Source organism: Engraulis encrasicolus, chromosome 18 (genome assembly GCF_034702125.1).
Source record: "Engraulis encrasicolus isolate BLACKSEA-1 chromosome 18, IST_EnEncr_1.0, whole genome shotgun sequence".
NCBI classification, from domain to species: domain Eukaryota; kingdom Metazoa; phylum Chordata; class Actinopteri; order Clupeiformes; family Engraulidae; genus Engraulis; species Engraulis encrasicolus.
In genome coordinates this window covers 27,734,636-27,746,682 of record NC_085874.1, presented here as the reverse complement: position 1 = coordinate 27,746,682, position 12,047 = coordinate 27,734,636, and the positions used below count along the sequence as shown (strand labels likewise).

Sequence of the window (12,047 nt, the reverse complement as noted above, 5' to 3'; positions counted from 1 at the left end):
CACCACTTTATTTTGGTGTGCTTTGCGCTCTTTTTTTTGACTGTTGGCTGAAGTACCCTGAAAAGCTGCACCTGCTAAGAAGAAAACTTGGAGGTATGCGGGCCCACGCGAAACACTATAATACAGGGGTGGAACCTATGTCTCGAGGGCCGCTTATGGCCCTTGAGGCCGTCTTATCCGGCCCCTGACATAATTTTAATGCTATGCAGCTTCACATGAAATATGACATGTTTTGTAAAGGAATCTTAGAAAATACATTTGCAATACAATTAAGTTACATTTGAGGGGACCTAGAGAAGGTGGGGACTGTTTTAAAGGTGGCTTCCTTCAATAAAGGCCTAAATTGCATGGGGAAAGCCTGGTTTGTGTTCATAGTACGGCCCATGGAGAACTTTTACAGCCCTTGGAGGAATTTGAAGTGGCCCCTCGAATGAAAAAGGTGCTATAACCCTGCTATAATGCATTGAAATTGAATTGAATTGAATTGAATGAAAGAGGACATAACAGACCTGAGGCTGAGGCCACATAGGTGTGGCTCTGTACCAGGGCAGTGATTGCCCCCTTCTGCACACCGAATGTTCCCTGGAGAACCAACTCTCCACCACTTCCACCATCCTCCTGCTCCTCCAGCTTCCTCCTTCTCCACACGCGGAGTCGATGGTCCCCTCCGGCCCCCAACAGCAGCTGGGTCTCCTGGCCCTTCTTCCCGCCGCTCAGCCACAGCAGGCATGTTATGGACACGTGCTGAACAGCACTTTCCCACACGCACTCTCCTGTAGCCGGTGAGGAGAAAAACACCATCACAGTCTAAACACAACACAGTCTAAAGCCGGGCTCAAACTACAAGATTTCCTCGTTGTGTGCGATGTCCTAAGATAGAATTTTGGCAGCTCAAAGAGTCGCCGATCGCAAATCGTAGAAATCAAACACTGTTTGTGATATTTGTGACTGGAAATAGAACGTCGGGCATCGACTCGGCGGTTGCGAGCAGAGACAAGATTGACAGTTGCGATTCTCTTGCGGTGCACCCCGACGTCAAAATCGGACACAAAATCTGGAGTTGAGTAGTTTGTGCTTGGCTTAAGGCATGAACAAGCCACTTCACAACAGGCACAATTTATTTGTTATACAGAAATGTTTCTGCTGCTATCTTTCTACCTTGCTATTGAAGTGCAGATGATATTGCCAACAAATGTGCATTAATATACCTGAAATATCTAGAACACAGTGGAATGGATTTGCTTACTTTATTTTTAATATATATTCCTGTGAGTCATTACGATATGAAATACAGCACACTTATGGTAGACCTCTCATAGTGACCCTGCATTTGACCCTCCTGGACAAGACTGCTGTGACAAGACTACTATTGGTGGTGAGAACGAATTTCCCCATGGGGACAATAAAAGGCTGTCTGACTGACTGACTGACTGTCTGACTCACTGATTGTCTGTCTGTCTGTCTGTTTGTCTGTCTGTCTGTCTGTCTGTCTGTCTGTCTGTCTGTCTGTCTGTCTGTCTGTCTGTCTGTATCAGGGCTTGACACTGGCACTAGCCAACCGTCCAAATGCTGGTAAAACTTGGCTGTGGCTAGTAGTACTTTCAGTGTCACTAGCCAATTTGGCTGGCAGTTTATTCTTTGGTAACAAACGCATCATAACCTTTATGCTGCTGTTTGTCAATTCTGTATCAATTATTTGTATTTAAGTTTAAAAAGACAAAAGCTCAGTAACTCTTCAGTTTCTATTTTCTTGATATGCTTGATATACAAAGGTATACACTCATCTTGCATTAGCACCTCATCTTCTGAGGTTAGAAGTACACGAATCATGATAAAAAACGATAGAAAATCAGTGGCTAGTGGAATACCTGAATGGCTAGTGACTCGGGAAAACCACTAGCCACAGTGGCCAGTGGGTAAAAAAGTTAATGTCAAGCCCTGGTCTGTCTGCATGCTACTTCTACTATCTAGGTGTAGTGGTATGCTACAGATTAGAGATGAGGGTTTGCAGTAAGAGGTCCAGAAAGCTAGGACTCGGATTCTGGAAACACTGAGCGGTATGACTGAGGTGAGCACTACTGTAGGTTATAGGTTTTGTTGGACTTTTTTGGATTTTACCTCAAGTATGATGGGGAAGATGGGGAGAGGTCACACACACACACCCCCACCCCAGCATTTGCTTGAAATTCTGTCCTTACGTACCTGACTCCAGATGGAACAGCTTGACGCCGTTGCCATGGTATCCTACAGCAGCGTAACCGTTGGAGACGGCTACACAGAGGGCAGCAGCCGCTGCTGAAGTCTTCCGGCTGGACGACCTCATCTTGGACTTGGAGGAGTCCTGCTGACAAAAGAACATTTCATTGCTCTTTCTTCCCATGGTACACATACTGTACAGTATAGTCCAGTGCAGAAGACAGTGCATGTATACTGTATGTGGTGGTTAAATTACACATGCAAGCAAGAGACCACAGGGGTACAGTAGGGGCGTGAAGTATACCCCCGCAGCCCCCGCGAGGCAGGGGGGGCCCATACGAGGCGGGGGGACCACATGGGACCTTGACTTGGAGAAACGGGCCCCCTCCACATGATATTAGGCAATCTTTTTTTTCGTTCGGGGGCCCATTCTTGGTAGATTGCAGGTGGGCCTAAAGTACTTGCGTTACGCCAGTGGGCGGGTACAGTATGTCTCGAGGGCCATTTACGGACCCGATATAATTTTTATGTAATGCAGCTTCACATGAAATATGACATGTTTTGTAAAGGATTCTTAGAAATTAAATTTGCAATGCAATTGAATTAAGTTATATTTCAGGAGACCTAGACTAGGTGGGGTTTGTTGCAAAGGTGGCTGCCTTCAATATAGGCCTAAATTGCAGAAGGAAACCCTGGTTTGGGCTCATAGTACGGCACTTGGAGGACTTTTACGACCCTTGGAGGAATTTAATGTGGCCCCTGGAATGAAAAAGGTTCCCCACCCTTGCAAAAGACATTTACAATAAAAATGGTTTATCGTAACACATTTATAATGAAGTATGCTTTAGTAGACAGAACTCACCATCTCTTCACCCAAGACACACACTGAGCGACCAAGACCACCAGACCAGAGTTGGACCTGGTGGAATGACAATAAAAAAGAAGAAAAAGAAAAAAAGACGTTGAATCTGAATCTGTATCAACATCATCATTGCTATTTATCACCACGCCCATTATCATAATCATTCTAATGGCAGAAATATATTCCGCGATAGCAATCGAAAGTGTCCGCCTGAGAGCCCCCAAGTAGAGTAGAGTAGAGTAGAGTATCATTTATTGATCCCATGGAGAAATTAAGGAGCTCAGTAGCATATATACGACAGAAGACATAACACACTAGACACTACACATATAACCTTATACATACTGTATATTAACCATGTATACACTGTAGCTCTCTCACACACACACATACACACACACACACAGACAGACAGACAGACAGACAGACAGACAGACAGACAGACAGACACACACACACACACACAAACACACACACACGCTTCCTCTCACCCACCATAGCGTCGGCGCCGGCGGTGAGAAGCCTCTGCCCGCCCTGCAGGAAGGAGAGACTCTGGGTGGAGCCGCGGTGGGCCTGGAAGCTGCCCACGCACGTGGACTTGGCCACGGACCAGAGGCGCACCTCTCCACTCAGCGAGCCCGAGCAGAGCAGAGAGCCGCACGGGGAGAAACACAGGCTCCGCACCGAATGGCCATGTCCTGGCATCGCCTGGAGAGAGAGAGAGAGAAAGAGAGAGAGAGAGAGAGAGAGAGAGACAGACAGAGACAGAGAGAGAGAGAGAGAGAGAGAGAGAGACAGACAGAGACAGAGACAGAGACAGAGAGAGGTTAAAAAAAGAGAGGAAGAGAGGTAGATTGTAGATTGATTCTTTTCATGCCACTTTTACTGTGCCCACAATCAAACTCAACTCAAACTATACCATTATGAGTAGGGGAAGACATTACTACATTCCCAGCATTAAAGAGCTATATCATTATACAGTGCAGGTGCGCTAAAAAACAAACAAACAAACAATAAGACAACGCCAGACAAGCAATCTCTTACTCATCTTTCCCCATCAGCACGATCATCAGGTAACAAATGAAAGTCAAAAAGGAAGTGAATGGATACAATTTCACAGACAATCATGTTATTTTTCCGTCGAGAGTCGTCCACCTCACCTTTGCCTCAGTCTCTTTGAGCCACTTCCAGATGCGCACCGATCCGTCCCAGCAGCCAGCAGCGATATGATGTCCTTCCGGGTCGAAGGTCACGCAGTTCAGTGGGCTCGGACTGGACAGGCTGCCAGCCGGTGTGCCCTGAGGAGAGGTCCACACCTGCACGAGCAAGAGCACAGTGATGGAAGATTTATTTTTTTGGAACTTCTTTTTCATTTTCGTTTATCATGTGCAGTCTCGCCATACATCAGATTCTCAACATGAACAAAAGAGAGTATATCCACACAGGTATAAATTAGTGTTTCATCATCAGATTGAGTCACAACATAGAGACACTTGTGGTCTTGAGGTTTGAGTGCTTATGGGTTTACATCATAGATATATAACACTAAATGTTGTGTTGGCTACTATCTATTGGAGAAAATGGCTCAAAATGGTCTCCGCAGTCTTTCCTCGGAGCATAGGGCAGCTGGAATGGACAAAAAGGTCCACGTCTACGTCTCATATGGGAAGCCCGCACCAAGATGGAAACACAGAGGGCTGGCATGTGGAAAGACTAACGCCATCTGGTGATGTTCTGCATCTATGGGTTTATACATTACATAGCATTACATTACATTAGATTACATTACATTACATTACATAGCATTTAGCAGCCTTTGGCCAAAGCGACTTACAAGGAGAACAGAATATACTGACTATACAGAAAAACACATCTTTCATCGCGGCCTCACCTTGATATTGAAGTCCAAGGAGACTGTGACCAGGTGCTTCCTGTCTCGACTGACATCACTTCCTGTGATTCTATCATTATGCGCCTCCAAACGTGTGACCCTTGGGAAATACAGAAAACACAGAGTATTTGCATACATGCACGCATATCTGGAATTTTAAGCTTAACTGGAGAAGTTCCTTTCAGGCAAGGTTAAATGCAAAGTACAGTATAATGTATATTCCTACATCTGTGTGTGTCCGTATCATACACCAGTATCTTTAAAAGACATCCCTGTCTTCAATAAATGCAGCTATGTTACATACTGACATAACATATGCATGTGTACCTGCATGTATAGTAATTACACTACGTACAGTAGGTCAGTCGAGAGTATGCCAAAAGACAAAACCCTCGACTGACCTATTATGGTGTAGTAGAGAGAGATGGGGCAGGGCTGAGACATGATCCAGGCCACACTCAAACCTGGGACACTATGTCCCTTCCTACAGACAGTATACTACGGGCATGCCATACTGTACCGAAGATAGATAGATAGATAGATAGATAGATAGATAGATAGATAGAAACGTTTCAGCTTTCTTAAGCCCTTTAGGAAACTCCAACTCCCATTGTCATTGTGACACAGCACTCCAAATCACACAAGTCAACTGCACACAACGAAATTGCATTTATGCCTCACCCGTGCAGGGTACCTCAGTCATGGAGGAGAATGGGGAAGAACACTGGTTGATTACCCCCCCACCCCCACCCCCACCAACCTGGTGGGTCGGGAGTCGAACCGGCAAACTTTGGGCTACAAGTCCGACGCCCTAACCGCTTACCCATGACTGCCCTGTCTTTGGTACAGGTATGGAACAGATGGGTCATGAACACTAACCTGCAGGCACTCTGCACGTCCCACAGCTCTACGCGGCCGTCGTAGGAGGTGGAGGCCAAAAGGCCATCCTTCAGGAACACGCAGCCCGAGATGCCATCGCTGTTGCTCACCAGAGACGTCACCTCCTGCGGTGCAAACAACAGCCAATCACAGATGCCGCACTTACAGTAGACAACATGATAGATGCACGTGATGTGAGCTTGTTGTGACCCACAGGCAGGCAATCCAAAACATTGGGGGCGGACACACAGACAGATAGACAGATAGACAAACAGACAGGGTCACTGCATTAAGAAGAGCAATCAGGGATGGTAACATGCCCCCTGGCCTACGCTACATATAGTATATGTAATGATTGTGTGCATGTGTGTGTGTGTGTGTGTGTGTGTGTGTGTGTGTGTGTGTGTGCGCGCGCGTGTTTGTGTGTAACTCAAAGAGATGTGTTTAGCGCACCCTACAGGCAACACACAAAAATCGCCGGTGGAAAAAGAAACAGACAGACAGACAGACAGACAGACAGACAGACAGACAGACAGACAGACAGACAGACAGACAGACAGACAGTCAGAGAAACAGAAAAACAGACAGACAGACATGATCATTGCAATATCTGGCCCAGCTTTCTCTGGGGGCTCTGAGGCAGGTACCAGTAATAACAATACTAGAGATTACTAGCAGCAGGTACCAGAAATAACATCAGATGTTTGTGTCTTTTTTCCCCCACGTCACAGATCTTTTAATCTTTTTTCTACTACATTTGTGGACAGCTTAATGCTGAAATGTGTTTGGTTGGTACATACTGTAGTGCAATAATCCTGTTTTAGTAAGAGAATAAGCTAGAGTGCACATGGTGAGGGACGTTTTTGAGTGTGTGTAGCTACTGACATGTTTTTGAGTTTGAGCTGAGTGCTATGTTTGCAAGCTGGGTGTAGAAAGAGACAATGTGAATGCCAGCCATTCTACCTGTCCCGTCTGAGCGCGGAAGAAATGCAGGGTGCCCTGTGTTGTCCCCACGGCAACCACGTCACCGGCCGGGCTCAGGACTACACAGGTGGGCTCCGATTGGAATGTGGAAACCAGCGAACTAAAGAAGGAGCAGATTCAAACACGCACGCACATACACACGCACACGCACACGCACACGCACACGCACACGCACACACACACACACACGGGTGCACACACACAATGTCACACAGTATATGGCAAACAACAGTTAACACTAAAGACTTAACACTAAACACTAAGCTCTACACAAAATACGACAGTGATTTTAATTCATTTTAAATGCATACTTTGTGTGTGTGTGTGTGTTTATAGTGTGTAGTAGTGTGTGTAGTGTGTTTATGTGTGTGTGTAGTGTGTGTTCATCTTTACCCCGCTGCCTCAGCAGTGGTGTCCCTAGTCTCTGAGTTTTCTGCTTTGTAAAGGCGCTCCAGCATGTGTGCCCCACGCAAGCTGCTTCTACCCATGATGCCTCTGGCCCAGAGGTGGGCGGGACTGTCGTCTGATTCGTTGAGGGCCTGCTGCAGGAACAGGGCTGGCCAATGGGAGAGCAGAGGGGCGTGCTTCTTCAGGAACTTCTGACAGGCCTCCATGTCGCTCGTCAGGACGCCATCTTGGTGGAGGTGATGAAGATCGAAAAATGAAGAATTAATTGCTTAAATGTCTTCAATTAAACGACAGTCTTACCGCACAAATACACCGGCAGTGACGTGAGCGAGGCGAACGACGGAAGTAATTGACTTTGTATTGTGTCGCACCACAAAAGCGATCCTGGAGACTAGAGGCGTTTCGCGTGACGAGAGCGACAGTTTGTAGTTGAACTCCTGGGAATGTTATGCAAATGAGCCATGACGTGGTTCAGCGACAAGCTGCCACAGCCAATGACTGTATAGTGGTCAGTGACCACAGCCAATGGGAATGTTGGAATGCTTGCGTTCTGCTTTTAACGGACATACTCTAGTCGCTTCAATCGCTCGTATCGCTCTTGCTGCACAGAAGCGATTCTCTGTCGCTTGAATCTCGTCGCGGCCCGTGTATTCGCCCGGTTATGTGGAACTTGACCATCTGCAAGAATGAACCATGCTAAGGCATCAGGATACTACAGTATGTCTATATTCTACACACTGATTGTGGAAGTCTAATTGCACTGTCCAGGTAGCCCACAAACACTCACACGTGCAGCACATGCATTCACACACACACACACACACGTACACACACACACACACACACACACACACACACACACACACACACACACACACACACACACACACACACACTAATGTGTGTAGCATGTGTGTTTCCTTTATGTGTCTGCTATGAAGATGACTGACCATAGGCGTCGTAGGTCTCCAGGAGATGATTCAACAGGCCCAGCCTCACGTTGGCAAACAGGAAGTCAAAACTGGAGAGCAGCTCGAACAAGACATCCCACTCATCACAACCCCTCTTCATCCACACACACACACACACACAGACACACACACAGACACACACACACACACACACACACACACACACACGCATGCACGCACACACACCAGGAGATACACACACACGCACACAAAATCTCACACAGACACAGACACAGACACAGACACAGACACACAGACACACACAGACACAGACACAGACACAGACACAGACACAGACACAGACACAGACACAGACACAGACACACACAGACACAGACACAGACACAGACACAGACACACACACACACACACAGACACACACACACACACACACACACACACACACACACACACACACACACACACACACACACACACACACACACACAGTTTAGTCAGTTGAGTGTTACCAGGGGTCAGAGAGTGCAAAGGGGTGAAAGGTGATGAGATCATGAGCACTAACCAGGTGATTTGGTAGGTGGGCAATGGCATCAGAGTCGCAATGCAGGAAGGTGCCCTTCCCCTGGGGGTCCGCACGCACCCACAAGTGAGCTGGGAAAGTCACACACAGACACAGACACACACACACACAAACACGCACACACACGAAAACAAACACACGCTCGCATAAATACACGCACACACACGCACACCCACACCCACACACACACACACACAGACGGAGTCTAAGTTTTGTTTACAACACACAATCAAATACAAAACGTTCCTGAGAGAGATAGAGAGTGAGTGAGAAAGAGAAAGACAGACAGACAGAGACAGAAACAGAGACGGAAATGGACAGAGATACTGTACTTTATAACAGGTAGAACAGATATAAAGATAGAAAGAGACAGAATAAATACTGTATGCAAATGATAAATGCTACTTCGTAATATATCATGAGTCTAAGGTTTAGTTTACAACACGTCTACATGTGTGAAACGCTCAACTTTTGACGTGCCACCGGACCCACGCTCACCGTGCCGGAATCCCAACATGCTTTGCGAGTCCAGTAACGACGATCTGCCGCATTTCATTGAAAATGAATTGAATGCGTTGGTACGGCTTGCGTCAAACTGACAAATGGATGGGCACCGTAAGACGTACCAGCGAGCAGGAGATGAGCTCTGGTGCGTTCCTCGTCTGATGACAGGAACTGCTCCTCAAAGGCACACGCCACCTCGGGATTGGTCAGCCTCAGGAAGTCGTCCAGGTTGTGAGTGTTGGACGGGCCAATGAGGCTGTGGCAAAAGATCAACAGAGATGATGCTATTATTACAATGTTTGAAATATTTTGTAGGGCTTTTTTGCCTTTTATTTGATAGGACAGTTGGAGATGGGGAAAGGAATCGAGTGGGAGAGAGAGAGATGGAGGAGGATCAGCAAATGACCTGGGCCGGAATTGAACCCGGGTCTCCGGCGTAGCAACCCTGTGCCCCACCGCTAGGCCACGGCAGGGTCAACAGAGAGGATTTTTGTGTGTGTACTGTACTGTGCATGTCATCAGCTTTGGAGTATAGCAGCAAGGACTGGAACTCGCCCACGATAACCGGCGCAATCATTTCTTTATTGCTTTATTGCCAGACCTTACTCAGTGCACGAGTTCCAGTCCTTGCTGCTGTGGATTATCACTTGCACACTAACACACCCATTAGGACTGCAGTTATTGGCCCAACACCCGCCCTGTCTTGTATCAATGTTGGAAAGTACAACGGGTTACACCCTAGGTTAAACAAAATAAAGGGCATTACGTTGTGTTGCACAGCTGACAATTCTATCTAAAGGAACTTTAAAGGACCAGTTCAGTCAATTTCAATATGCTGTTGTATTGCTCACGCTACCCTTGACTTGTCAGTACCCGATGATGCCACATTTTTCGGCTCAGCCCTTTCCGAGATATGAGCTACTCTAATGGGGGCAGCATTTGTTTACATTTAAAACAAAATTAACATAGGCCTACTCCAAATATTTTCCTAAAAGGTACCGCTGTTTGCTAGTTGTCTGCTGATGTTGTATAATCTTTTGGATGGTGGAAATGTAAACAAAGCGCTGCCCCCATTACAATGACCAGGATCTCGGAAAAGGCTGAAGAAGAAGAAAAAAAAAATCTCAGGTACTGACAAGTTCAGGGTAGCGTGAGCATTACAACTGCATGTTGAAATTGACTGAACTGCTCCTTTAAGTTAAGTGTATTGGGTGCAGTCAGTGTTTCTCAACGGGGGTGTTAGGGAGCCCCCAGGGGTCATTGAGAAGGAGACAGCTGAGAGGGAGGACACTGAGTTGCAAATGGGAGGCTTTAGCCTATCTTTATTTTTTAATACAAAGAGGGGCGTTGGCAGGCTTATGATGAGGTCAAGAGGGCGTTCAAAAAAGGTTGTGAAGCACTGCCCTAGTGCAATGTGAGATTAACTGCCCTCCTCAAGGACACTTCAGCCATAGGTCAGAGGGTATTATTTATTATTTATTATCCTACACACCAGGGTCCAGTTGCAACCTTCATTTCACTGTGAATTGTGCCAGCACAAGAAAGCCTGTGACAAATAAAAATCTTGAATCTTGAATCTTCAATTATTAGGCCTAATGGCAAGCAAAATAATTCTCCGACGTGACGTACCTCTGCAAACAATGGACCATCTGGGTGAAGGCTGCCATGGGGATCCGGTCCTGTGGCTGGTCAGCTGACCTGGCAAGCTCCAGAGCTTCCTTCCAGGTCACCTGACCTTCTTTCGCAGAGAGGTTGTTGCACATGATCAGTATGGAGTAGAGGTCTCTCTCTCTCAGGCCTGGAGGTGAGGTCAGAGAGAGAGCGGTCGTTAGAACTGGGGGACAGACAATCCCCCTCATTATCTACATTCAACGTCATTCCCGTCATTACTATTTTGCTAGTGGTTGCTGGTCACCATGCCAGCAGCAGACTGGAAGTTCTGTGAGAGTATGACAATCCACTTCGTTCTGAACAGGCATGTTAAAACTCAAGACTGTTGATCACAGTAGGACAGACATAGACAGAATTGTTGAAGTGAGACAAAAAGTGATCTGCTATATTTCAAGCAGAGACAGAAAAGATATGGTGTGTGTGTGTGTGTGAGAGAGAGCGTGCGTGCGTACCAGTGTCGCTGGCAGCCAGTGTCCCCAGAGCCATGTCTAAGGCCCAGCGGCTGTACTGGGTGAGCAGCCTGCGCAGCTCACGCTCAACCAGCTGAGACAGGCTCTGGGGAAGAGACTGCAGACTGTCCTTCATCTGAAAAGAAATAACAACATAGCATTAAACTGAATTACAAAGACAGCTCAATGATGACAGTTACAAAGAACCGAGACTGTGAGTGTCAGGCATGCGTGTGTGTGTGTGTGTGTGTGTGTGTGTGTGTGTGTGTGTGTGTGTGTGTGTGTGTGTGTGTGTGTGTGTGTGTGTGTGTGTGTGTGTGTGTGTGTGTGTGTGTGTGTGTGTGTGTGTGTGTGTGTTTGCATACATGCATGTGTTTCTGTGTGATTGCATATTATATATTGCCAGCATTTATGTGCCACATCATATGAGAGTAGACCTACTGTACCTTGTCAAAAGAAGCGTAGCTCCTGAGCTCCTCACAGGCCATGTGGAGGTAGAGGGGGCTGGAGGCTCCCTTCTTCATCAGCAGGGTCTGAAGCTGCAAGGCAACACACGACAAGAAAGCACAAGAACAATCAGAGATGGCAACCTGGCCTCCTGGACAATACTAGATTCCTGTAGATGCTGCGTGTTTGGTGCCACCTGCAGGTGTCCCTACGCACTGCGGGCGGAAACACAAACGGACTGACA

General features: G+C 46.9%; 1 protein-coding gene across 1 annotated transcript in view; it reads right to left on the bottom strand.

The window, feature by feature from the left end:
- Positions 1-12,047, bottom strand: part of tep1 (telomerase-associated protein 1) — a 75,479-nt gene that overhangs the window by 20,309 nt on the left and 43,123 nt on the right. Inside the window, exons 28-42 of the mRNA XM_063222131.1 lie at positions 11,803-11,895; positions 11,360-11,492; positions 10,866-11,034; positions 9,359-9,492; positions 8,715-8,803; positions 8,171-8,285; positions 7,206-7,446; positions 6,792-6,912; positions 5,829-5,953; positions 4,950-5,049; positions 4,219-4,374; positions 3,554-3,766; positions 3,059-3,115; positions 2,203-2,344; positions 510-773 (exon numbers count right to left, since the gene is read on the bottom strand). Of these exons, the coding sequence (XP_063078201.1) occupies positions 510-773; positions 2,203-2,344; positions 3,059-3,115; positions 3,554-3,766; positions 4,219-4,374; positions 4,950-5,049; positions 5,829-5,953; positions 6,792-6,912; positions 7,206-7,446; positions 8,171-8,285; positions 8,715-8,803; positions 9,359-9,492; positions 10,866-11,034; positions 11,360-11,492; positions 11,803-11,895 (2,152 nt within the window). The remainder of the gene's footprint in view (positions 1-509; positions 774-2,202; positions 2,345-3,058; positions 3,116-3,553; positions 3,767-4,218; positions 4,375-4,949; positions 5,050-5,828; positions 5,954-6,791; positions 6,913-7,205; positions 7,447-8,170; positions 8,286-8,714; positions 8,804-9,358; positions 9,493-10,865; positions 11,035-11,359; positions 11,493-11,802; positions 11,896-12,047) is intronic.